The sequence below is a fragment of the Dicentrarchus labrax genome, unplaced genomic scaffold (assembly GCF_905237075.1).
Source record: "Dicentrarchus labrax unplaced genomic scaffold, dlabrax2021, whole genome shotgun sequence".
NCBI classification, from domain to species: Eukaryota; Metazoa; Chordata; class Actinopteri; family Moronidae; genus Dicentrarchus; species Dicentrarchus labrax.
The window spans coordinates 3,206,781-3,233,608 of NW_026136718.1; the positions used below are offsets into that span (position 1 = coordinate 3,206,781).

The following is a 26,828-nucleotide window of genomic DNA, read 5'->3' on the forward strand; positions in this document are numbered from 1 at the left end:
TTAAGGCTCATTTTTTAAGACTTTTACTGATTTTCACTGAAAAATACTGTTTTCTTAAAAGAAAAGGGTTGGCTTAAACTAATTTTCTGCTGGATGTTATGCTCCCTCACACTAAAAATCTTTTGTAGTTCCTGTTACAAGAAGCTGAGCTAAGAAAATAGTCCATATAATAGAAAGTGAAGAAATTAAAAAAGGGTGAGAAAATGTACATGAGCTGCTAATTATGTACCAAACTGCTAAGAACAGTTACACTACAAGTTGTTTGTACAAAACAAATGTTTATAATATAGATTTTTCTTCCTGATTTTCAATATTATTTTTAATAATCACCAGCCTAGCCTAATCTACCACAATTCAAGTTATCTGCATTTCAAACCTCATATTTTCCTTATGGATAAGCTGCTTGTTAGCTATGTTGTATGTTTAATTAAATTGTGCATTCAGAAAACTGCTATATTAGTGTCAGTTACTGTTTTAAAGGAGGTTTACCTCTCCATTCAGGAAGCAGTAGAGGACGGCCACCACAAAGCCCTGAAGAGACACAGAGAGTCCAAACATGAGACAGAAACACAGACACATCTACTGTAGAAACATCAGCATGCTGAAACAAATGCTCATACATCAACTCTCAAAATAATATACGCACTGTATGAATAATCTACAGGAAAAACCTATAATCAGCAGTTTTACTGGGCTTTTACTTTCAGTATTGGATCAGTCTACTACAATCAAATTGTAATTTTTGTGACTTTAGTCCAAATCTCAATGCTCTTGATATTACATTTCTATTTAACTGGAAGTTCACAGTTAAACAAGCCTTTTTAACTTATCATTTCCCAAATATATTTTATATTTAATATCCCTTTTTTGGTTCAAGTCCCCAATTATTTGTGTCAAAGTCAGTCTTTCAAGTGTTTGAATGCTGGATATTAGAATTATATTAGAACTGTCAAAATTCATTTGTTAATGTTTGTTGGTGAATTTGAAACATTTGACTAACACAGCTGCATTTTCTTTACTTCCTGCAGCAGCTGACCGAACCATCCTGGCTAAACATGAGTAAGGACATAGACAGAGATTTAGATTCAAAATTTTACTTTAAAAAGTTGCAGAAAACTGAAATAAGCTGCACAAGTTGCAAAGCTGATTTTAATTACCACAGAAGCAAACACCCTACCCAGACTACCTCTACAGGGCCACAGATCCACAGTTTATACATAGATTGTCCTTTTTTAAATCCAGACCGTGAAGGAGAGAGAGTCACCTGGAAGGATCCGAGGCCGAGTTCAAACACCAGGCGCTCTCTCTTACTGACGTTCTCAGGGGAGAAGGCAAACACAGTGTAGTGGATCCCAAACAGAGGGATCAGTAGCAGAGTGGAGCGGGCCAACCTCCTGCAAACACACACACACACACACACACACACTCATATTATGATGAGAGGACTACAGCATGTGTGTCCTCATTATTACCAGCATCACCAACCACTGTAAATGAAATGTATCGATATTTTCTTACAACATCTCATGAAATAATTTGCAGCTAATGAAATATTTTATTGATAAAATATAAGATTAAAGTAAAATGACTTACAGGTAAATACTGGATTCATTTCCACCGATATCTGGGGACTGTAACTTCTGGACGAGGATGATGATGATGCCAATGAAGAGCACAAAGTTGATCTGTGGAAAAAAAATGTAAATTCAGGAGTGGATGTAAGGAATTACTCATGTTACTGTGATTAATTCATTTCTTTGGGTACATTTCCTCAGCTCGGATTGGTTGTTATCACTCAGGCAGCTTTAATTTGCACATTCAATTTTAAGGAAATGTAATTTAAGCACTGATGTTGTTGTATTATGATGTACTGTATATTGTATGTGCAGGAAACATTGTTGTATTTGTGTTGTTTTTCATCTGGGATAATAAAACTGAGCTGATAACAGATGATAACGTACCATAATTGAAGCCAGCACAGGTCCCTTTATCACCCACCAGATGGCAGCGTTGTCATTCATGTCCCAACACCTGAGAGATAAAACAGCACATTCAGTGCCGGATCATACAAGCCTCAACAGGAGACTCAACTCTGCTGCTCATAAACCTACCCGATATCATCAAAGTGTAACTTCAGCACCGCCCAGATGGTCACACACACTGTGGGCGCTCCTGTCATCAAACAGGATACAAACATTAAACCACTGTCGGGATTATAACCACCTGATCAGATGAGAAGTGCCTGTGATGTCTCTCACCCCAGCCAATGATGATGTACCAGTAGAAGTATCTCTTTTCAGGGAAGAAGGTCTCCACCAGTAAAGTGAAGAGGTACAGACCCTCGATGAAGAGCCAGAAGTAGTTAGAAAGGACGCAGTAATGGAAGAATATCATCACTGCTCGACACTCCAGCTTCAAGGAGAGAGAAGACAACAATGTGAGAGGAGAAAGCAAGAACATTCAAATGAAGCTGAGTAGAACTCATCTGCTGCCTGTTAACATGTGCGCAGGGATTTTGTGTTACACACCGTGTGTATGAAGCAGTGCTCGCTGTCCTCTTTGGCGTACAGCACGCCGTCTTTGATGAAGACTGAAATAGCTCTCAATATGAACGACACAAACAGGTTCATGTGGATGAAGTTCCTGGTGCAGTGCAGCTTCCTGGGAGGAAAAACATACACGAACATGCTGAACATCATATCATCTTTAAGCACGGGGCAAAAATCTAGTTGTTTGATGTCAACTTCCTCTTCATATACAATTAAAATAAAAACAATTCTATTTGAAAATATGTATTTCATGTGATGTAAAATAATGGCAAAGGTCAATGGTACAAATGTGTGCAAAGGGTTGATAAGAGAACATGTTTGCTGGTGACAATAATTTGATAACTGTAAACTATATATACAAAAAAAAGGTTAAAAAGTGTTAAAACTCATAAAACAGCACTAAAGCCAACCATCAATTGTAACATATCGACACATTCAAGTTAAAAAGACGTTATGGTAACACTAACACATCTAAATCATTTACTGGTTCTTCACATTTGCCCAAAAGCACTTAACCCAGGCTCCAGGAGTAGTATCTCCCAGTTCAGTATTAACTTGAGGGACCTGAAGAAGAAACCAATCCTGAGAGCTTGTCTGATGACAGGAGTTCCTCTCAGGTGTAGCTGATTTGCTCATCTAGAGGTAGAAGCACTAAAGAGAGGGCCGGAGCAGCAGCAGTTGTGACTGGAGTCAGAGTGAAGTAGACTTCAGTTGGTTTTGTTGTGTTCTCATTTTCTAATGGGTCCGGCTTCTGTGGCTTTATGTTTGTTAGGTTTAGTTCCTTTAAAGTTGCTTTAGGGTAGAGGGAAAAGCCCGGTTCCTACAACCCCTAGTCTGAGTGGCTTCTCTTCTTTTTATATTTTTTATTTTGGCCGGCCTGTCAGACTTCTAGTTGTTCTGAGTAGTTTTGATATTAATGTCTTTTTTGTTGTTTTTTTAACCATAATAAGCCATTCTGTGGCAGGGTTGTGATGTAATTTGAGGGCTTGTTCAAACTTATTAAAAATGTGGTTCTGTGGCTTAGTGGCAGTGGGCCTGTGTTAACCGGGATGTTTTTGGTCATTTGTTTGTGGCCAACTTGTGCTGTGTTACATGTTGTGCTTTGGGTAACTTTGTGGATGCAGTTTTTTTTGTCTTATGGTGTTTATGCATTTGGTGGGAGGGTGGTAATGTGACTTATTATTTATAAAAATGTTATTCATAATTCATCTGGTAAGGGATGTCCTCATCTTAAAAACATTTGCTTGTAACCCTGTATAAAATCTGGATTTGAAACCTCAGTGAAGAGATCTCAATAGGAAGAACATCCATTCCTTCACATCTGTCTAATAAACCTCATGTTTCCCAACACCGCCCCACCCAGCTGCAGTACCCTCCATTAACCACCAAACGTCTCACCTGAACCTGCACAGGATGACCATGGCCATGGTGAGGGAGACCAGAGAGGTGCTGTAGCCCACAGTGTACAGTGCCTTCACTGACACAAAGTACATGTCCTGAGATGGAAACAAAAGAGAAACTGAACAAACAGCAGAGTTTCCCATATAATATGTCTCAGTGAATCCTTGAATCTGACACAGACACAGTCGTATACGAACCGAACGGCTGCCGTTTCCCTCCTCGTAGGGGCAGGCGTCGATGTAATGAGGGAAGGTCTCTGACCAGCCAAACTCGGTGCAGTTCCGACTCAACTTCCCCAGCTCTGTAGACACAAGACGCGTTATTTCTTTATGGCAAACAGACTTATTTCTAGAGTGAAATCAGGAAGAGGATCAGACTGACTGTAATTATTTCAGTGAGAGTTGAAGTTACTGTACACAACTGTACATTTTTACATATTTACACTAAAATCAACCAATGATATCACCAATACAGTGAGAAGCCCTTAATTTGAAGTGTGTAGAGAATGGATTTCTGATTCTGTATTCTGTTATACTTGTCACGGACTGCCTAATAAAAGCATAGTTATACATATTATATTCCATATTTAAGATCCTCCTAAATGTCACACAAGGGACTTTTAATTCCAGCACAGTAAATCTGCAGTTCACTGAAATGGCATCCCTCAATCTCCACACTGTAACAAGACCACGTGTAAACAGGGAATCTCAAAAAGTCCAATAAAATACAGAATCTGCTGTTAATTGTGTATAAGAAGTCCTTTGCCACTAACCGTAGTCTTCTTCGCTCATGAACTGAGAGAAGAGTTCGGGACAGTTGACTTCGACCACCTCACCGATCCTGGCAGGCTGCCAGCACGTCAGGTTGTCCCACATCCACGGACAGCCTGAGGACACGACAGGAAGACGAACACAGTGATTCTTTAGAAAAAGCCATATGGTCATTTCATATGTTCACCGGCAGCTCACTCATCATTGTTTCAAAATCACACATCCTTGAAATTCTCAGATGATAAATGAAAAGTCAGCCAGCAGTCATTATTTCTTTTTAATTCCAATCTCATTTTGGTAGCATTCAATGATTTTTATTTATTACTTCCTGCTAGTGCCGCCTGTGCATCGTTTCTTCTGTTGCTGCAGCTTTTTATTTCATATAAAACTTCATAAAAACAGCAGTTTGTGTCAGGAATGAAATGTGGGATGATTGGTTATTATAATGCACATTGTGTAGCTGAATCCCAGACGGTCTAAAATGATGGAAGTTAACTGGAAAGCAGGAATAAATTACTGCATATAAGCATAAATTGTGGCTGAGATATTGGGAACAATCATGTGGGTTTGCATTAATGGTGCATACAGCGATGCAGTAGCTAAAAGAGGATGGTCTGATTTCCAATTTTAGTTTGTGACTTAGTTAAGCAGCTCTGCTTTGTAGCCAACACTCCTCTAAGGCTTCCTAACTAACACAAATAACATCCTTTTGAAAAGGCAATCCCAGCTTGCTGTGCAGATATAGTCCAATAAACCTGCAGAACATTATTGTTTAAGATTTTTAAAAATGCCACACAAAAAAAAAACTGTTATGATGTGCAGATCTTCCCAGCAAAATATGGTACTGATGAGTTTTCCTTTTGTCTAGCAGAAATGCTACAGCAGGGTTTTTAATGAATTTAATGAGGTTTCATCCATTTCCTGACCCTTCATAATTGCAGGAAATTTTATACAACAGTTAATATAATAACAGAATAATCAAGCTGAATTCAAAGAACAATAATCCTGAGCCTCTCTCCATCCAACTGAAGTTTCAGCAACAGCATGAAGAGCAACACAGGACAGTTTGTCTGCACATCCTACTTAAGTAAATGTACTAATTACACACTGTAAAAAATACTAATAAAGTAAGTATTTACAAGTAAAAAGCTTGTGGAAAGACTGGAGTAGCTGAACTAAATTGACAATATCATAATAAATTATGATTTGGTTTATAAAATGTATCCACATTCTGAGTAAGCTGTACAATGGCTGTTTCTGGTTAAACAAAAGAGCTACCTCTGCAGGGATCCAGACACAATCTGAGCCTGTCAGTGGCAAAATCAACAACTTTTATTTAGCTGTACATGTAATCAAAATATTGTTGAAATCACAATATTGTCAAGTGCAATATCCAAATTGCAAGAAAGTGCAATTAGTATAAAGTATTGTAGTCTTGCCTTAATATCTTGTTGTGCATGTAAGAAAATGTGTTTCTTTCTTACATTATCATGATTTTAATGGTTTTTTCAGTGAAAATGAAAAACAATTTCCACTAATTGTGATCTGTCAAAATAATCATAAGACTTTTACTATATCGTGCAGCCCTACTTTTAGTGGACGTACTTTGACACATTTGCCACCATTGGAAGTATAAAGATTTATTTCAACCAAACCAGCATTGGTGATTGCTGTACAGACTGTGGAAAGATGTGGAAAGTCATTTTAATCCTTGTAGCTCCTGTTTTTTCCTAACCAAAATAGACTTCTAAACAAGGTTAAGAAGAAGAATTGGCACAGATTGGCCTCTCTCTCTCAGTCTCATCTTTGCTTCATCCATCATATAATCAGCTGCAGAGACGCCTGTCACTCACTGCCTCACTGATCAGCTTTAATTTTCAGGATGATCATCATGAGATGCTGCCAATTAAAGCCTCGATCTGCGCCTCCCTCACTCTGGAGACAGGCACAAAGTGAAACAAAAGAATTCATTTGCTTTGCTGAATCTCTCTGTTGGCCCTGCTTTAGTTTTCCATGCTAAAAATCAAGCACAGACACACACTGTGGAGTCTTTCTAATGATCTCTCTTTGCAGACGAGCAGGTCGGAGTCAAACTACAATTTGTAGAATTATCTCCTGCTCATTAGTATGGAGGCCTTCAAGATGTTCTTGTTATTAATCTCTATGTTTATTCTTTTTTTATTTTAATTAGCCAAAACTGTTGCAGCATCAACAGCATAGTGGCTGGCATGAGGGGAAGGGATTAAAGGCTAAACAAACACACACTCGCGAAATCCTACCAAATTCTGGATCGTTCCCAGGATCATCCGAGGCCATCATCTCCATGCATTTCTCCTCCTCCCTCTTGATCACACAGTTAGAGTGGACTTGTTGGCTCGAAACCTGGAAGACAGCACGGACACACACGCAGAGAAATACAGAGAGAGAGAAAGGGGGAGTCAAGTGGCTGAAGATTACATCAGAGCAAAGAGGAAGGGCCCAGAGGTAAAATGGAAGAGGCTGCTTCATTAGCTTCACCATGCGGTTCACACCACAGTGTGGGAGAGGTCTTAGCTCTGGGATCTGTTTAAACACTCAACCAATTAAACAAACCATTTCAGAGCTGCTGGCACTCTCCCCATGCTAACTGACCCAAAGGAGGAGCATTACTCTAATGAAAACAAGGCAGGAAAGGCTTTCAGACATGCACTTTTCACACTGGACCGGGCCAGGCGTTACTCCCATCTGTTGAGAACTGGCACACAGAGAAGACTGTTTTAAACGTATACAAACAAACGAGGCCAGAGATCACAGCGACAGCCTCAGAGTCCCCAGAGCTAGGACTCCAGACACGGGGGTCGCATCCAGAGACGCCTCCTCCATAACCCCTCTGACAGCTGCACAATGCTGAGCTGACGTTTGGAGCGAGCAGGTTGAGGCAGGGGCGCTGATGGAGGTGGGTGTCTGGTAGGATGACGAGATTGTGCATCTGTGTTTGGCGTCAGTTGTCTGTGTTTGGCGTCAGTCCGGGAGACGCCACGTCACGGCTTTATGAGGTGTAGCAGAGGAGCAGTTGAGCATTTATCCACTGACGTCAACAGCGCTCGCTCGGGATTCATGCACTGAAGATTTAGCAGAGTAATAGAGACACGGTGGGTTTGGGGGCATTGTGTGGAACAAGTGTCGACACACAAATCTGTATCTGGATGATTTATGTGCTGCACTCGCTAGCAACAGCACCATTTCTGCAGTGGTGCACTTGAATTGAATATACTGGCAGTAAAAGCACAGATGGTTGATATGATGACATCCTCTGGACCACTGTTCGCTGGATGTGGATGTTATTGCATCTCTAACCATTTGTTAGACACTGCAGACACTCGTTTAGTCACACTGTTGGGTTTGGAAGATAAAATACTCCATAATCGACACTGACTCATTCCCAACTCGTCTATAATACTGCGGCTTGGTTAGTGGCCCTCTGCTTCAACATATGACGCTGTAGAACCCTCTAGCGTCATTTGTGGACACGTCCACCATCAAAGTCAGCTGACTTAGTATAAAGGGAGAAAAGGTCTGCATATGGAGGTGGTGGGGTGGATGGATGGCTCAATCAAACACAGAACTTTAACCAAGGAGACCATAAGCAGTTTCTTAAAAGTAACGTATGTAAGTTAATTTACGTGATGTGCATAAGTTACATAGGTTACATTTTATTCATGTACTTAAACGTACAACATATAACTTCTGCCACTAGGGGGTCTCTCACATCCACGAGGGGCTGCGAGCCGAGCTGCTGCTAACGTTAGCTCAGCTTGTTTCTCTGATAACTTAAGATCCAGACGTCCGATGACTAAAATCCTTCATCCGGTTCAAATCTAGAGTTAAAAAGAACCAAGATCTAAACAGTGGATGGTAACAATGTGGCTTCAGACTGGATAAACAGTCAATGTATGACAGCTTCTAATAAAATGAGTTTGAACATTGTTGGAAACATTTGGGATAATGTAAGAACAAAACTCAACTTCATATAGAACATAGGTCTAGACATTTTAATGCAGAAATATTATAGCTTATAGATATAGCATATTATAGCTTTAAGTTACGCCAGGTACATTGCATAAGTTTTATTTGTGTACTTTAGTTGTGAATGAACAAGCTAAAAGAGCACCGTTCATTGAAAGCTCGTGTTTTGAATAGTGAACTGAATGTATGTTTGCAATTAACAAAAGAGGACTGAGCGTTGGTAAGCTCATGTGCTATTGAGCTTTTCTTCTTACTTCTCTGGATTAATCTGTGAGTGATGATGTGATAATTACAGAGCTGTGCAGTAACAGTGCATAAAAAAATCCATACACCCCAGACACTGCTGATAACAAAGCATTTCTGTGGTTGAAACTGTCAAAATTGCAGAAAACCTAACTATGAGTACACCTGAACAAAGATTTACCAACAGATTAGACAGAAGGTGGAAACTAAAGCATGACTGAGGTACATTAAAGGTCGGTAAAGTAGAACCACTCAATTAAACGGTCACACGGGTGTTAGTCCACCTGATTAGACCTCTGCTCGGGGTAAAGTCGCGTGGAGCTGCGCTGAAAAATGACATCAGGTCACTTAACTCCCAATACACTGCCGTGCCTCAACAGGTGCAGCAAATCTAACAGAGATGTCAATCACACACAGTCTGTACACGCCCACAGAGATGAGAAAAGGTCAGATCAGGAAAAATAAGTGGAAACACGTGTGGAAGTGTTTCAGGCTAAAGAAACACGTGGCTCATGGTTTAAGATTCAAACAAACTAGATCATATAATTGACGACTACTTCAAGTGTTGATATTAAAAACATCATCTTGCAGCATGAGATGTGATTTAAACGTGAACCCAATGTGCGCATCCACTCTCCTGACCCCACATCCTCGCTGTTCGACTTCATTCTTTGGCACTGAATGCTGCCAGTGAACATAAAGCAGATTAAACACACATGAACTAAATTCGGAGGCCACGGGTTGCTGAAAGGATGGAAGCCAAACACACTGTGTGAGTCTTGGAAAGTTTCAAGAACAGTTTCTGTGCTTCTGTGTTTATTTATCTGCTGTGTAACCTCCTGTGACTAATTATATCGTATCTGTCTGCCTTAAATCACTCCACTATATCTAATTAGGTCAAACTGTGTTCACCCAGCATGATCGGCCTCACAGCGCATGTACATGACTGAGGGTGTGCCTGTGTCATACAATATTTAAAGCTCATCCAGCTGCTTTACTGCATTATATCATGCTAAGTGTTCACTGATACTTAAATATAATACAATTTTGGATGCTAACATTATGCAATTTATTTGTTTTGGAGGCGAGGGTCGACTACAGCAGTGGTTCCCAATTTAGGGGTCAGGACCCCTATTAGGAGTCACCGAAGCTTCTCTGGGGGTCACGAAGACCTCTTGATTTCAATGGAGAAAACTAAAAGAAATTGTTATTTTTAAAGTATAGATTATTATTTAAGATACAAACAGGAAACACAAGCGATATCCACAGAGCCTTCACTCTTAGAAAAGTTCAAACAACCAAAGAGCTAAAAAATAATGAAAATCATGAATCATATCACATCTGTCAAAATAATCACAATATGATGTTTTTTTGCCACATTTGCCTTCATGTGTTTGAGTTTTAAACTGTATATTAAAAACCAATTAATAACTTATATTTTACGTAAATATATATAAAATAATTATTTTTTAATGCATGTTCAATGTTAAATCATTTGTACAAAATATTGGTTGCTTTTTGAAAAAACTTCAAGTTACAGCAGGAAGCATTTTCAATATGGTCATAGGTGCAGTAATAGTATGAATTGTAGTAGAAATAGTAGCCAGCGATGAATCCAACTAATCGTAATTTCCTCTCGACATATAATCAGTGCTTATGAATTTTAACAACTTTATTACTCTTTAGTTGTCAATTCATGTTCCCAATTTTTTCAAGGCTCCTCCTACTATAAAAGGATTGGCAAGATATTCCTGATTAAGTGTTTCTGCTCCTCCGCCAGCCATCTTGGTCTTCAGACATTTTTGTTGCACTTACAACAGCTGGCCAGTGGGTGGCAGTGTATGGGATGACGAGCTTCCACTGTGGTGGCTGCCGTGCAACTATACCATCAAAAACAATGCTTCTACTAGAAAACTGCTTTTGAATAGCTGTCCACTGTAGTGACCACTGCGCGTTTAGCTTTTATAAAAACAACTTTTTGTCATATTTGTTAAAATGTTCACTACACTGACGGCATTCGGTATGCAAGATAGTAAGTAATCAGGTTCTTCAGGCTTCTCCTAGCGCTCCTGATGGCATTTGCAAGAATCCACAGAGCCTGAAAGAAAACAACCAATTGGGTTGGGTCGGGAGCTAGAGTCTCATTCCCAGCGTGGGTATTTAACAAACTGGGAATAAGACTCAACAATTAAGTATCTTTTAATCTATTTCGTCAATTTCAGTTACATTTTGTCCAACTGTCCAGCTCTTCTGTCACTTCTTTGCTGTGTGTACAAACACTAACACTTACTCCCAATCTTCCCTCTCTGCCCCTCTTGTATACCTCTCATCGTCCATTGTCTTCTTTGTATCTCATCTCTCAGTTAGTCCGACAACACTTCAGTACAAGGGTGATGATTCCCATTTAACAACAGTAATAAGAGATCACTTTCATAGAGGAGAGAAGGGGAAAGGAGTCCTCCTCACAGATTTAACAGACAGGAATAATGTTGAATGAACAATGAATAAATTATGAGAATGCATCTTTATCCATCGCTCTGCCACACACCGATCAATGAATTATTGATGCAGACACTCCATATGGTTACTTTAACTACGTGAATGACTGTGTGAGTGCATGAAAATGAGGCCTCAACCCGTGTTTGCTAAATATATATTCATGTTCAGCTGTTCACCTGTTGCAAAATCTGTTTGCATGTAAATCGTTTAAGCTGCACGTACACAAGCATGCTCATTCAAACGCACAGATTTTCTCCTTTAAAGTACAAAAACAAAAAGAATAAAGAATTTAAATCAGCTTACCGAGGGTACGAGGAGGAGGATGGCGAGGATCAGCGGGCTGATAGTAGCAGCAGACATTTTGTGTTTCTCAGTCAGGAGTTTCCTCTGAATGCTGAGCTCTCACAGACGGACACAAGAGGACGTCAGCTCACCTTGGGATCTAGATAAACACAAAATTAAGAGACCATCAGCGAAATGACATTACAGAGTATCTTTTATATAAGCTCTCTTTAAGTGTATATATCTCTGCAGAGCAAATCCAAACTGGAAAGCACTCAGAAGTCTTAACGATAGAAAATGTTTAGAAAGTCTCCATTAAACTCCATTTGGATCCTCAAAGTAAATATCTGACAATCATGGAACATGTGCGCTAACTGCATGAGAACTAAGGTGAAAGTGTTAACAAAACATGCCCTTTCTCACAGTGTTCCTTTTAAAATTCCTGGATCAACATTGCTTGTTGCTGTTTTTTTAACTTTTATTTACTCAGGAGGGTTTCACTGAGAGGAAGTCTCTCTTTTAGAGGAACACCCTGATCATATTCACACAGCTACACACATTCATGGAAGCTGCCCAGTGCAACCACAGTCTGATCTGTTGGCAGCTGGAGCAGTCGGGGGTTAAAGGAACCAGTGTGTAGGATTTAGTGGCATCTAGCTATGAGGTTGCAGATTGCAACTAACTGAATACTGCTCGCATCTGTATTTGTCAACTTGGGAATGACAAGCTGTGAAGTCTGTAGGAGGAACTATGGTGGCTGCGAAACAATCAAAGGCGCTATCTAGAGCACTATTTTCTTAAAGGAACAGTGTGGTAGGATTCGGTGAGATCCAACTGTGTAGTTGCAAATTACAACCCCCTCGTCTCACCCTCCTGTTCCAAGCTTGAAGGAGAAACTACGGTTGCTGTAAAACTGAATCTAGAGCCAGTGTTTGTTTGTCAGTTCGGGGCTGCTGTAGATAAAAATGGCTCATTCTAAGGTAATGAAAACACAATTCCTATATTCAGGTGACTACACACTAATGAAAACATAGCCATGAATAATACATTACATTTCTGCCAATAGATCCTCCTAACTGTTATAGACTGGACCTTTAAGGTTGCTCAAGGGCACCTCAGTGGTGGTAATGAGGGACAGACAAGCACTGCTTTTTCCACTTTCGCCATCCAGATTTATTCTTTGACTTTACACTGAAATGCAGTTTGAAAACCCTCCATTATTGTCTTTTACTTCATTTTCATACATAACTACTGTAGGCTGCTATTACAAAGACACTGCCTGCCTATCAAATGATTGGCCTTTCAAACTGTATGTGAACACAAGCCTGTCACGTTGCGTGTCTGCAAACGAGCCCATGTTCATGTATCTGTGTGTCCTCATGGCTACAGCCCCGGAGGGTTCGCGCGAGTTAAGCCAAGTAGCAGGACTGAGCGCTCGGGCCTCGTCCCACAGGGGAGAGCTTGGCAGCTTGGCATTCCTACTCCACCAAAAAACCCTGCCAGCAACGAGCTCCTCCTCCTCCTTCTCCCGTTGTCAGGAGCAACAGCTGAGAGAGCTGCTGAGTTTGGATCAGAACTGAACCACGTGGACCTGGAACCTCCTTCTGCTCCTTCTTCTGCTCTACTGTAAATAGAAACCCTTACATTTCATAATGTGCCTCCGTTTGTCGATGGTAAAATTTGAATCCAGCCCAAGTGTCAGTATTTGAACTGTGGAAACACACACATTGAGTGAGTCCCCCATGCTGAATATTAATACCTTCATTCATATTTTGCTAGAATAAGTCCCAGAAGAACACACACACACACACACACACACACAAAAACAGAAAAATAACAAAACAAGACACAACATGAATGGGAGACAGCAGCTTTGCCAAGGCCACCATAATAGCTGCTGATGTTCTTCCATAGAAAAGCTTTCATGGTGAGTGCTCGAGCACAAACTGCCTTTAATTCATTTCTTTCCCACTTAATGTTACAAACCACCAAGACTCTGATGGTATCTCACACTGCCACTGTTGAAGTCGTCTCAGTGAGTGAACGTTCAGAGAAAGAAGGATAACAAAGAGGAAGCTGAACTATATGTGAAACACTTTCTCATGAAACTGGAACTCGAAGTTCCTTGGAGAGAGCGCATCCTCGGAGGTAGTTTCATGCTGCAGGCGAAACCTACAAACTATAAAATCATCAATTTTGAATCCAAATTGCCTTTCTCCGGGTTTCACAATTCTAAATGTAAACTGTCCAAAAAAGACCCAAAACGTTGATTATTCATTCTAAAAAAATTATTCGACCTATTTGATTATTGATTTTTCCACATTATGTCCATAAACCAATACATAATATAAAAGACGTGACCCCTCTGATGTGCTGCGGTCAGTGTATCCTTTCTGTTTGAGTGCTTATAGGTGCTCGCATTTTTACTGCTCCAGCTCAACCCAGTTAATTGTGTTATATTCTCCTTTACATCAGATAATTGCCAACTATTCATTTAAACTTACACTAGTTCAGCTCAAGCTCTCATAGCTTTGTCCCTAATCCCACAGTGGTTTACATGCTATTCAGTTCTGGTAGATACAGTGCTTTAGCTTAATGGTTAGTGATTGCTCTTTCCTGCTCTCTGTTGCTCTGTGTCAGAGGTTTAGCTATTTCTCTACCTCCTTTAGTGACATTGGAACATGTAATAAATGTCTAGAATGAATTTCTTCATTTCTGTAAAGAAAACTAAATGAATTTTTAAAGTTAAACTTTGAAGACCTGAACACGAGTTATATTCTCAGAGCCTTCACTAGTCACGACTAAACAGCTTCGTCCTGCATTAGAAACGTACGCAGTTAAAACAGCCAAAGAGTTAATAGAACAATGGCCATGCATCAGATGAAATTAAACACTGAATGTGTCTAAAAATAGGCCTATTAAGTAGTTAAAATGGTTAAAAATAGAATATAAAGTACATAGTACAGACACAGAAATTTATAAAACTCTCTCTCATGCAATATTAATAATCTGCTCAAAATTAATCAAAATCACTTGTTTTATACAAACTTGTGCAGTTGCTCTGTACTGTTATTGTTATGCATTAAAATATAAATAATATGACATATCCATAAAAAATAGTCACTTAGTCGGGGTCGTCAGTTCACTCAGTGATAGAAAAGGAGTCCCTGAAGGAAAAAGGTCAAAGGAGCCTAAAAATAAATTAGTGAAGACATTCAGATCCAAGCAAACTTTGAGTACTGGTGCACTACACCAAGAGAAAAAGAAGAATGTTTAACACGTTGCCCTGTTTGTCATACAGGCTCCAATAAGTGAATGGGAGATGGAGCGTATATTTGCAGAGATAGTGTGACCATACTACTCCAAAAAGGCAGCCTGGAACAGCCGACACCTCCCACACTCGAGCGCCTGTAGGCAAACTCATCAAATGCTGTTTATTGCTTTATACGCTCACAGTGAAACAGATTGATGCAGGAGATCGGAGTGTTAATTAAGGAATGAGATAAGCAGCCAATTTACAATATTTATATGAGATACAGACTTTCTCCTGGATTTTATTTCAACAAATTTGAGGCTTGATTACCAACCAGGCAACCGCCCTGGGGCCCCATGGGACCAAAAGTCTCAGGTTCACTGCGTATCAGGTGGTTTTGGTACTTTAGGGAGGGGATGGGACTTTTTTTGGTTGGACACTTTCAAAACCAGCCACCAGGAGGAGTGTCGGGCTTTGAGGCCACTGTGTAATTACAGCAATGGCATCCATCACGTGATGCACACTTGTTCAAAAAGACTTTTTCCCCGTAAGGTTCATTGTGAAAGAAGCGGCTGTAAAATGGTGGATCTGTTTTTTGTTTAACATCACAAACCTCGCGAAATGACTCGTTTCACTATCATAATTGTATCCATTCAGTCCCATAACATTTAGAAAGTTTAATTTAATTACTAATTTAATAATTAGTTTAATTTATTTAATTAATATCATCAACGTGTGATGACTAGTCAACTAGGAAAATCTTGAGTCAGGAACAGTCCTACACACAATAATTAAATCCTTAAAGTTAGCGAGGGCTAACAGGAAGTCTCTGGTGTGCCTGCTCTATGGGGCAGCTGTGGGCAGCAGTATGTATTCATCTGGGTAATTTCTGTGAAGTGGCTTTTTGTCTTCATGTGCTACTGAGCAGCTTTCATAGGAATAAATGGAGCTCAACCTCCAACGCTGTATCCAGTTCTCTTTATACATCCATGATTCAAAATCTAGCCGTCTCTTGTTTCTCCAGCGTAACCTACCGGAGCTTTAAGAAAAGTACATATTGAGTTTTTTATTGGGTACAGGTGTAACTGAGGACAGTCCCACCCACAGTGCTCCAAGCCTAGATAATATCAACATTACAGTTTTTAAACTAGAAGTGATCTATAATAATACACAAGGTTATACACAGAGTGTTTACAGTTAGCCACAAATTAAAAAAAACTTCAGGAAGTGTGTGTGAGTGTGTGTGTGTGTGTGTGTGTGTGTGTGTGTGTGTGTGTGTGCGTGTGTGTGTGAGCGCAGCAGCTGCTCAGGACTCTCCTCCCCGAGCTGTAATCAGTGGCTTAATGAGTCTCAGCGGCTTTCATGTTCAACACTGTCAGCCTGAGTGTGTGTAATGTTTGATGCTCCGTCTGAAGAGCACACACATAATTAAAGAAACACACACAAGTTGGTTCACTCTCCAAACCAAACATACACACATTTCACACGCCGGTCTTTTCTTTAGGTTGACGTTAGCGCTAATAAACACTTAAAGTCACACCCGTGAGGGGGAACATAAACAAAGGAGGAAAAGTAGAAAAATGCAGCTGAAGGATTAGTGGCTTCCTTAAGAATGTGTGTGGGTGTTTGTGCTAAGAGAAACGATTCCTCTCGGGAGAAGAGGAATTACTTCTCTCAGGAATAAGCGGGAACGGAGGAGCGAGGCTCTCTTAATGATCACTCACCTATAACGCCGCTGCTCTGATGGGAGGAAAGCTTTGAAAACTCTGAGATGAGACGCATCATTAGGGAGACGAAGACATAAAAAGAATGTGGAAGGAGAGAGAAGAGAAAGAGGGAGGATGGAGAGGAAGAGGGAGCCAGCTGGATGTGCATTTCATGTTTGTTTAGGTGGGACACTGGGAGCCGTTTTGTCCCCTCAGGATATGTTCTGGTCAGGCTTTGACAGCTGTTGTGGCCTGGAGAGTAAAGGCATTTACCGGCTTATCCCCACACTGCTCTCTAACAGGCCCCCAACTCTTCTTCCCTTCCTACTCGACACTGAATGTTTCTTTCCTCAGACAAAAATAAGAAAACTGAAGATATTCTTATCTGTGCTGCTTCGAGACTCTTCATTTAATGAACTGGATCGTCTAACTCCAAATGAATATCACTGTAAGTCACTCAAGTCTCTATAACCCATCTCTATATTTAGCCCAAGGAATTATGGGAGGAATTAATATACACAGACATGACTTAGTCTTCATTATTTTGGGGAGGGAGAGGGAGGTGCACTTATTACACAGAGAGAGGGAGAGTGGGAGGAAGAGAGTATGAAAACTGTCCTGGTTTCTCGCTCCCATTATGTCCCGTTTTTTCCCACAATTCCCTGGGCTGCTGCGTAGTCACGAGTCCGAGGCAAAGGCACTTTGGAGCAAAAATAAGAGAATAGTTTAAAAAAACATCAGTCATTATCCTCTAGAGACACAGGAGCAGCCCAGTGGTCAGATTCTGCCTGGTTCCCTGAACAACAAACTCGGAATTCAATAACCGAGTACGTTTACTCATAAGTAACAAAAACTGCAGTTCCTCTAACGGCCACTAGAGGCTGGCTCCAACAGTGAGTCAGTCTTCATAAGGCCCCATATTAAAATGACAAACTTTACAGCAGAAATAATCATGTTTACAGCCTGGTACAAAGCATGATGTTACTAACAGAAAGTAATCAAGGTATGTTACTTTAATACTGTGATGCTTGGATTACTGACTACATTTTAACAGGTAATTAGGAACTGTATTCGATTCCAGTTTTGAAGTAACCTTCCCAACCCTGGTCTATAGTAATAACGGATTACAAGTAACATTCAAGATCATTCTGTGGACCACTCAATCATTTATTTCACTACTTGGTGCATGCTTGAGTTTGAGCCACTCTCATCCTCCCCCTTTGCCGGCCATTTCCAACAGCTATTCTCTGACAAAAGGCCTCTACGTCACCTCACGTAATATAACACAACATAAGCAGGTATGTGGTCGGTGTGTATCTTTTTCTGTGAGGTTTTCCTGCTCATAGTGGCCAAATATTGACTAATGCAGATTGAAATGAATTAAGTTAATCAATGTAAGTTCATTAAATTATTATCCATCATCTATAACCAGCCAATTCCAGCTGACATTAGACAATAGACGAGGTGCACACTGGACAGGTCACCAGTTCATCGCAGGGCTGACACATAGAGACAAACAACCATTCACGCTCACATTCACACCTACGGGGCAATTTAAGAGTCACCAATTAACCGGCATATCCTTGAATTGTGGGAGGAAGTCAAACCTGGAACCTTCTTGCTGTGAGGTGACAGTGCAAACCACTGCACCACCGTGCTGCCAATTATTTTTGCATGGGAAGAAAAACAAGTGCAAGCAGGGACTAGAGGACAGAGGGTCTTATATACAGAGCAGGTGACACAGAAAGGGAGCAGAGGCAGGGCATGGTGACGGAGCTGTGCAGCTGAAGATGCTTCAGTCCTGTGAATGCTCTGTGAATGCTCTGTGAATGCTCTGTGAATGCTCTGTGAATGCTCTGGTTCCCAACGCAACCCAGTGTGCAGTGAGACAGCGTCGTCTCCTGCATGGCTGCACCACGATGCTAAACACCAGCACCAACCGGCCGAAGGAGCTCTTTAGAGCTGACTGCTGTAGCCTACGAGTCAATGATCAAACATAACCGGTTTATTTTTTAATCACCCTCTAGAGGAAACAGGTTTGCGATGCAATAATCAGGAATGTAAATGCAAAAACACGCCATTTAGTTTGATTTTATTATTTATAAAATGTGTGCCCTTTAACAGTTCTGCTATACCAGGCTATGATCCTGTCCATTTCCTCTTTGCAACCGCACTGACCAGCAATATTCTTGTTCTGAATGTGGGTAAAACTGTGATATGTCTGGTCAAGCAGGCAAGAAAGCTCCATTTTTAAAAGGTTAGCTTTGTCTTTAATGGTGCATGAAGCTCCTGAGTAACAAATGTTCACACTCTTTTTAAGAAATAATTTTCCAGAACCTTTCTTGACAATACAGGATAACACTTACCCTCAAACAGTTATATAATTTACCATTCTAGGTCTAGTATTTACATTGAACCACATTTTTTTCCCTCCTTTAATGATACAGGTTCATGATGGAGCGTCTCAGGTTCATTACAGGTATATGTGGTCAGTGTTTATGAAATGCTCCGCGTTAATTCGTCGACTTTTTTGCTGCTTACTGTAACATGACATAAGTAACAGTTCAAATTGAGATGAATTTATTTTACATAAAATCCATCTTCTCACCTAACAGCCAATCAAAAGAAGAAGTAGACTTGATGGCGAAAACATCGCTGCAAACCTGCTTTGAAGCATTGTACGCAGGTTCTCCTACCAACAGTGGAGTTTCAAGCTAAAGATGTAGGTTCAGCTGATTCAAACACAACTCCCAGAGCAAATGCACAGGTGATTGTTGGCACTGGTGCAATCCTGGCACAGCAAAGTGAAAGAGAAGATGAATGCATTATTAGTCTGTGAGCTTTAATAATGCCCTTCTTCACTGCATATACACATTTACACAAAGGTGTAATTGTTAACACTAAGGATGGCTCAGTTCCACGTACATGTCCATGCCAGGATACATAATACAAGCCCACTGGCACTGGTAAACCTAAATGGAATGCAGCCATTATTAATGTAAGAATTACAATTTTAAACGAGCATAGAGATTAAATGGACCCAGAAATTTTGCCTCCATGGAGAACTTTGATCTCCTACAAGAAAATAATACACCACCCCAAACATTAATATACATCCCGCTACACATGCCCGTCAGTGGCTGAATCCTATCCAGCGTTTCCCTTTGTAACCTAAATTGATTTTTCAGGAAGCGCTGAAATCCCAAGCAAAATGTTGGGCCTATCTGAGCAATGATGATGTTGTTGTTAACTTAAACAACAGAGGAGGTTGTGCTCATTATATTCATGTTTCCAGGCACATAATAATATCACTACTGCAAGAAAAGATTATTTTATTTATTTATTTTTAACAGTTTGGACCAGATTTGGATTCTTAGATCACTCATGTTTCTTCCTCTTCAACTTCTTTGTAGTGATGCACATTCATAGAGCTCAGCAATTAACTCTCTGAATTCTGACAAAGTTGTATGAAACCAAATATTATCTTTAAAGGTTGCAGATTGCAATGCCTCACCTTCCCCTTCCAAGCATGTAGGAGAAACTAACTTGTGATAAAAACCCTTTCTAGAGCCCGTTTGTCCATTCTAGGCACCGTAGAAACATAGCAGACCCGCCCTTCTCTAGATAAAAAACGTCTCATTCTAAGGAAAAAAACCCAAAGTTCCTATATCCAGGTGATTATACATTAAAACATACTTATGAATATTATATTCCATATCCAATAGATCCTTCTAAATGTTAGACACTATACCATTAGGCAATAAATGAGGCTGTGCTCAGTATATCAATGTGGTTCCATGCACACAATTATGTCACTACTGCAAGAAAACAGTGTTTTACTTCTCAAACATAAATAGTTTGGACCACTTTTGGGTTTGGTCTGGCTGCACATTTCTCTTGCCATGCTTGACCTCTTTGTAATTAACTTTGTGAGTCTGAATACAAATACAAATGTATGAAATCAAATAAGGTGTTTTTTTATTAACTCTGACAATTTGAAGAAACAACACAGGTGAATCAACCTCTTAAACTCTGCTGCTGGGTCCATCTTTACAAACATTTTTTAAACATACTTAAATTTTAAATTCTAGCGAATTTTCTAAAAAAAATACTAACTATGAGACTGAATGTGGTATAAATGTGTTTAAAATGTCCATTTGATTGATGAGTATAAGCATCATTAACCATCAACGCAGTAACAAACTCCAGTTACAGAATATGCAGTCACTGATTTCACTGACATTTAAAAAAGACCCATGACAGAAGCATAAAGGATGAAATAAAGTATTCCTCCTCATAATGTGCAGCCTTTTGCATCAGCAACCACAGCCGGTCCACTCCTCGATGTGATTAAATGACATTCGGCTCATGCGTGATACTGGGTGTGTTACAAGGTCGCCGTGCTGAGACTGGGCCCAACGCCTAATGTCCTCTCCTCCCTCACTTTCTCCCTCCTCTGCCGCTCAGGCCAGCCAACACAACAAGGCTAATGGGGCCATTTAAATGTCAGCATCACAGAGATCTGAGAGACAGAAAGGCTCTTCCCTGATACTTGTGCACTTATGCTGCGAATGTTTCAGCCGCGCCGGCATCTTCATGACGTGTTGTGTTAGTCTCCAATAAGGGAAGCAAATCCAAACAGGATTCTTGCCTGATTGTGCACAACGTGAACTTTTAAACAAAAACTGTTTGACTGCAAACGCAGTGTTGTCCTTTTGTGTAAACCGCTGTCACAGATGTGATGATGTTGATTTAAAAACCTCCCACAAAGGGTCTTTTTTTTTTTGCAAAACCAGACTTCTAGCAGCTGTTTTACCTCGAATTAGGATTCAGGGCGGATGTGCCACTCATTCATCACTCTTTATGAATGAGGCAGCAGCTGAGCATTCAGAAAGGTAAACAAATAGCTCAGCATGGGCCTTTTATCAATCAATCTGCAGCGATCAACAGACAGATATGGGTTAGCACAAACATGCAGGTATAGGTAGACACACAAACACCTTTACACACCTTTTCTGGGGCCAGACATGAACAGTCATAAACATCAGTGAGTGGTTTTAAGAGGAAGCCCACGTCTGTCAGACACCCAGAGCAGATTAGTGAATAAGGACGGCTTTTTACTGTCGATTTAACCCCCCCGAACACCAGCAGCAGAGGAAAAAGCAGCAATTGTGATTCAGTGATTCATTACAAGGTCACTCACAGCTTTTATACCCAAGGCCTGGATTTCATATCTTCAGCAATACAAGAGCACACATCCTTAAACATGCTTATAACAAAACGTAATATTGTTGGGTAATTGAAATCCTGCAAGAGCAAATATGTGACAGGCCTGCTGCATGTGGATCCACTGCATGCATGACTGTATGGATGACATATAGACACAGAATGAAACTGGTATCTCCATAAAAGCACAAAGCATATCATTTTCAAGCGAGTGCACACTTATTATTCAGTAACCGCCTAAACAGACTTAAAAAAAGGTTGCTCCTCCTCATGCATATAAACAATACAGGCGTCCTCTATGACCAGAGAGCATGTTGTGTGTATCACTGAGATTTTTCCTCTAATAATCCCATGTGTGCAATCTCCTCAATGCTTAAAACTGTCCGTTTGTGCAGTAATTGTGCAAACTGCGCGCAGATTGGAAGGAACCTCCTCACTGAGCAGCCAGCCGACACATGCCGCAAGATCCCGGCATGCTTGTTCTCCTCCCAAACATCCTTCAGCACGTCAACGTTCGTGCAACAAAACGTGATGTTTAATGCGAGACAGTACAATTCTAATTCATCCGTTTCTGCCAAATCTTACCATTGCATCGATATTTTCTCCAAATGCAACCCCTGCGCTGTGGATCCTCCGGTGGATCCTCCGGGCGGATGAAAGGCTGCGCGCTCCGCAGGGGGACGAATCAACCCTCCCGGGACTGTGGAGGTACAAGGCTCCCCGGTGGCTCCAGCAAACACAACTTCCAGTTCGGACAAAATGTTGCGGGGGCTTTTTGTCCTGAAACCGGAAGAAAAATGCGACAAGATCGTTTTTTTGGGGGGGAAATTAATTCAGATTTCCTCCCAGCGCGCGATAAGGGCTGAGTTATCACTGAGGAGATTTCGAGCAATTGTGCCGCCTGCGGATGGCTGCTCCCTTCGCCCTCCACAGAAGAATGCACCGCGCATTTCAACTAACCCCCTCTCTCTCTCCCTCTCTCTCCCCCTCCCTCTCTCTTACACACACAAACACTCACACACACATGCGCGCGAGGAAGCGCAAATCCAATTTCGCATGATAGATGTGAGACATGAACGCGTTACGTTGAATAAATAATCCAGTCACAACAGATTCAACACAGAAAACTGATATATGGATGAGATGTGGTGGAACATGCAGGGAACGTGTGTGTGTGTGTGTGTGTGTGTGTGTGTGTGTGTGTGTGTGTGTGGTCCCGAGGTCACTGATCCAAACAGAGATCAGGACCACGGACAGCGACCATCATCATTTTATTCTCCCTGATAGAAAATATGAAAGTGTGATGATCTCCTGTTCTCATGAATATCATCTAAAATCAATGTATCCTGTCAGGAGGAGAGTCTTAAAATTACAGGGGAAATTCAGCTTCACCATTATTACGTTTTACACAAAGGAATCACATAAAATACATAATAAAAATGAAACTGATTAAGTCAATGATTTCAATAAAACTAACTAAATTTTGTAAGTTTAAAAAACATTGTTTAGTAGCTTTAGTAACTTTAAGTGACACTGACCTAATTATGTCATTTTTATTTGTACAGTGAAAACAAAATGTTTCTGTAACTAATAAACTTAAGTAGGTGTCACATAAAATTAAAAGTAAAAGTTAAAAAACTGAGTTTATGTTACTTAAAATGTTCGTTGTAATCTGTTTCAACAACTTTTTTTAGTTAAAATAACTTCTGATTACAGTGAGAACTTAATGCGGTCTCAAGACGAGAATGCCTCATTGGAGTGATGGGTGTGAAAATGATGTGAAGCGCTATCCCCTAAAGGTCTCATGCTTCCAACCGATTATTTGTAGGCGACTAACTAAGTGACATAGCGGTTCCAAACAATGTGTCAGAAATATCAGACCTAATTTTCACAATGTGACTGCTGCTGTGACACCACATATCTGCATCAACTAAAAACCGCCAGCACCGTGGTCAAAGCTTGTTACCGTTTTCCTGCATTTCAACACAGAGCGGCGCAGCTGGACGACACGTGTTGGCTCTGGTAAATCACAGCGCTGTAATAATTATGTACTATCTGACACAAACTATTTATCTGACCCCTCTCGCACAGTGTGACATGAAAAGGAACCTACAAGATCAGCTAGGGAGGGACTTGTCGCAGTAGTCGATAGCTCTGAATGTGGGCTACGTCCCACCGCCATGCAGCTATAGCGGCTCTAAAAGCACGGCCAGATCGAGTCCCAATGCAGCATCCAGTGCCAAGACAAGTCGAGACCCAGTCCAAAAGTCCGAGTCCAAGTCTAAATGAGTGAGACAAAGTCAGTTGAGTACTACAGCACTGCATTGGAGGCCAGTTTGACGACAGACCTGAGGTGGGTGTTCTTTTGCGGGTTTGGCTCCTGGCACCGAGGGCTGAGTCAGCTAACGGCAGCTAACATCAGCGTTAACTAGAAGTTAGTTCCCTTTAGCAGCGACTCCATAAATCACCTCTGTGTCAGCAGTCAGGAGGCTGCTGAGCCCCGTTTCGTTGTATGCTAACAGCAGCTAGATTAGCAGTTAGCAGAGTTGAGGCAAAGCAGCTAGAGGACGTCAGAGGGAAAATCTGAGGATATAATATATATATATAAAGTTGTGTTTTTGAACAGTAATCAGTGAGGCAGAAAGCCATACAGTTGCTATCTAGCAAACTAATACATTGAAGATTGATTGATGGGTAGATGTCATATTATTGGTTTAAACTGGTTGGTTCACGCGTACATAAGCACACGTCTGTTGTGTAACATGAGTTGTTAAATAGCTGTACAATATGACAGTAATCTTAAAGGGTTAAAAAGGCATTTTTCATTTCATCTGGATATTAAAACAAAGTGCTTGTGGAATCGTCTGACAGGTGGAGGCGGTGTGAAAGTGGGCTGAGTTCGATCACACATGAAGGCAACATGAATGTCCAAACGTATTGTATTCACGTATTATTCATCGTGTTGCAACAATAAACACTGCAAAAGACGCAATGTTCTTGCAGAGGGATCAGGAATGCAGCCAGGAGGAAGATTTTCACCTCATCTTCAAGCCAAAAATAATTTCGCCTCAAACGAACACATTTTGCAACCTAGTTAATTTGAAGCTTACTGCACCCGTTAGACAGCGCTCTCCACCGCCATCATCAAAACACCAAATGATGGATACTGGAAGAATATTCAGAATATCTTACTACAACACTTCAGGCTGATCTCACTTTAATTTATCACACATTAGTACATCACAATCCAGTCTTCAGGATTCGGTATATGTGTATGCTTTTGGGAATCTAAATCTCTAACAGTTGTGATGGTGCATGAACAGAGGAGGAGGAGGAGGAGAAAGAAGAGTGGATCTAAAAATATATTCTCTCTATCTTACCCTCTGTGATTGATGTAAAACTCTGCTTATCTGCAGTAGAATGAAAAATGAGCAGAAATATTTCAATCCTTTTGGGAAGAGAGGCTAAACACACATCTAGCAGATCCCACCAGAAATGAAAAATACAATTAATGAGCTCAAAGCAAGGAAAAGCACTGGTCAGCGACTGGTACAGTTTACAGGTCGCTTCTCTCTGGCTCTTTGTAAACCTGCGTATTCTCAGACCTGCACGTTCTCCTGCTAGAGGAAGGAAAAGAGAGTTGAAGCAAGGTTAAAGAAGTAGCAGGTGTGTTATTATATCAATTTGCACTGTCAGAGAAATGTTAAAGTGAGGTCTGTATTTGATGTGCAGCACATTTTTCTGCTACCTTGGCTTTTTGGAGAAATGCTACAAAGTGCACCGTATTTAATTTGTTTTGTCCACTTCCACTTACGAAGAGTCTCTCCAGCGCTAAGAATCTATCTGATTTCTGTTCTCCGTCTAACCCTCATTGTGTATTTCATTCTACTTGTATTCCCCCGTCCTGCTATCATCCAGCCCTCCCACACAGTATGTAGTGGTGACTCAGGCACCTCGAGTCTGCCTTCATCTCCCACCCCGAGCTGCAGAGAGGAGAACGAATCCTCACTTTTCAACTTTCCTTCATTCTCAAATCACAATATGTCTCAGATATAGCATGCACACGCACACGCACACGCACACGCACACACACACACACACACACATACACACACACTGACACGCACACGCAGGCCCCGGCTGGCCGCTCTGAAGGAATCGTGATCAGGATTTGAGTGGTTCTCTTGACGCAGTGACATCATCACTAATTGATCCCCTTTTGAATTCTGACAGGGGAATAATATGCTGCTGTATGGGGTTGCCATGGCAACTGGTCCGTTTCAATGCAAGGGGGATGTGTAGTGCTGCTGGAAGCTGGGGGGTAATTGGGGATGTTGGGGGTGGGAATGGAGGGGTGGGGGTGGGTTGGCGGGAGAGGATGTGTGTGAAGAAATGGGGGGATGTGAGCTGCCTGAAAGAAAAGAAAGAGTTAAGAGAAAGAAAATGGCATCGGCGCGTTCAGAGCAATCGGAGGACAAACACCTGACAGCACACAGACCTGACAATGAAAAACAACTCATACACAATTAAAGAGCGGAGGGGCGGAGCTCTGATTTGCACCAAGAAACAAATGCATTTATAATCAAGCTGAAGTTTAGACTGAGCTATTGAGATCTGGATCAATCACAAGTCTCGCCTCAACTGCAAGCTATTGACCTGGTACCTCTGCACACAGATCCATAGGGCGAAGGTATTTCTACAGCAGAGCCCAAAGGAGAAAAAACACTTTGTGTGCCTAATTGATTGACGTTTGGTGCTTGTGAGCTGCAGACTGAACCCCTCTAAGTCAACACAGTCACTGTTTTATTAGCACAGAAAACTTAAATCAACACCGTCTCTGAGTCTTGAAGCCTCACCATAAGACACACTGGCAGATTTACACACTATGCACCAT

At 40.9% G+C, this 26,828-nt stretch overlaps 1 protein-coding gene across 2 annotated transcripts in view; it reads right to left on the reverse strand.

The window, feature by feature from the left end:
- adcyap1r1b (adenylate cyclase activating polypeptide 1b (pituitary) receptor type I) overlaps nucleotides 1-22,883 on the reverse strand; it is a 28,193-nt gene extending 5,310 nt beyond the window's left edge. For both annotated transcript variants that reach the window (XM_051377228.1, XM_051377229.1), the window contains exons 1-13: nucleotides 22,520-22,883; nucleotides 11,771-11,909; nucleotides 7,000-7,102; nucleotides 4,723-4,836; nucleotides 4,148-4,251; nucleotides 3,948-4,045; nucleotides 2,529-2,661; nucleotides 2,259-2,412; nucleotides 2,112-2,172; nucleotides 1,962-2,031; nucleotides 1,594-1,685; nucleotides 1,265-1,394; nucleotides 490-531 (exon numbers count right to left, since the gene is read on the reverse strand). In XM_051377228.1, the coding sequence (XP_051233188.1) occupies nucleotides 490-531; nucleotides 1,265-1,394; nucleotides 1,594-1,685; nucleotides 1,962-2,031; nucleotides 2,112-2,172; nucleotides 2,259-2,412; nucleotides 2,529-2,661; nucleotides 3,948-4,045; nucleotides 4,148-4,251; nucleotides 4,723-4,836; nucleotides 7,000-7,102; nucleotides 11,771-11,827 (1,158 nt within the window). In that variant the 5' untranslated portion in view covers nucleotides 11,828-11,909; nucleotides 22,520-22,883. The remainder of the gene's footprint in view (nucleotides 1-489; nucleotides 532-1,264; nucleotides 1,395-1,593; nucleotides 1,686-1,961; nucleotides 2,032-2,111; nucleotides 2,173-2,258; nucleotides 2,413-2,528; nucleotides 2,662-3,947; nucleotides 4,046-4,147; nucleotides 4,252-4,722; nucleotides 4,837-6,999; nucleotides 7,103-11,770; nucleotides 11,910-22,519) is intronic.
- Between the last annotated feature and the right edge of the window lie 3,945 nt (nucleotides 22,884-26,828).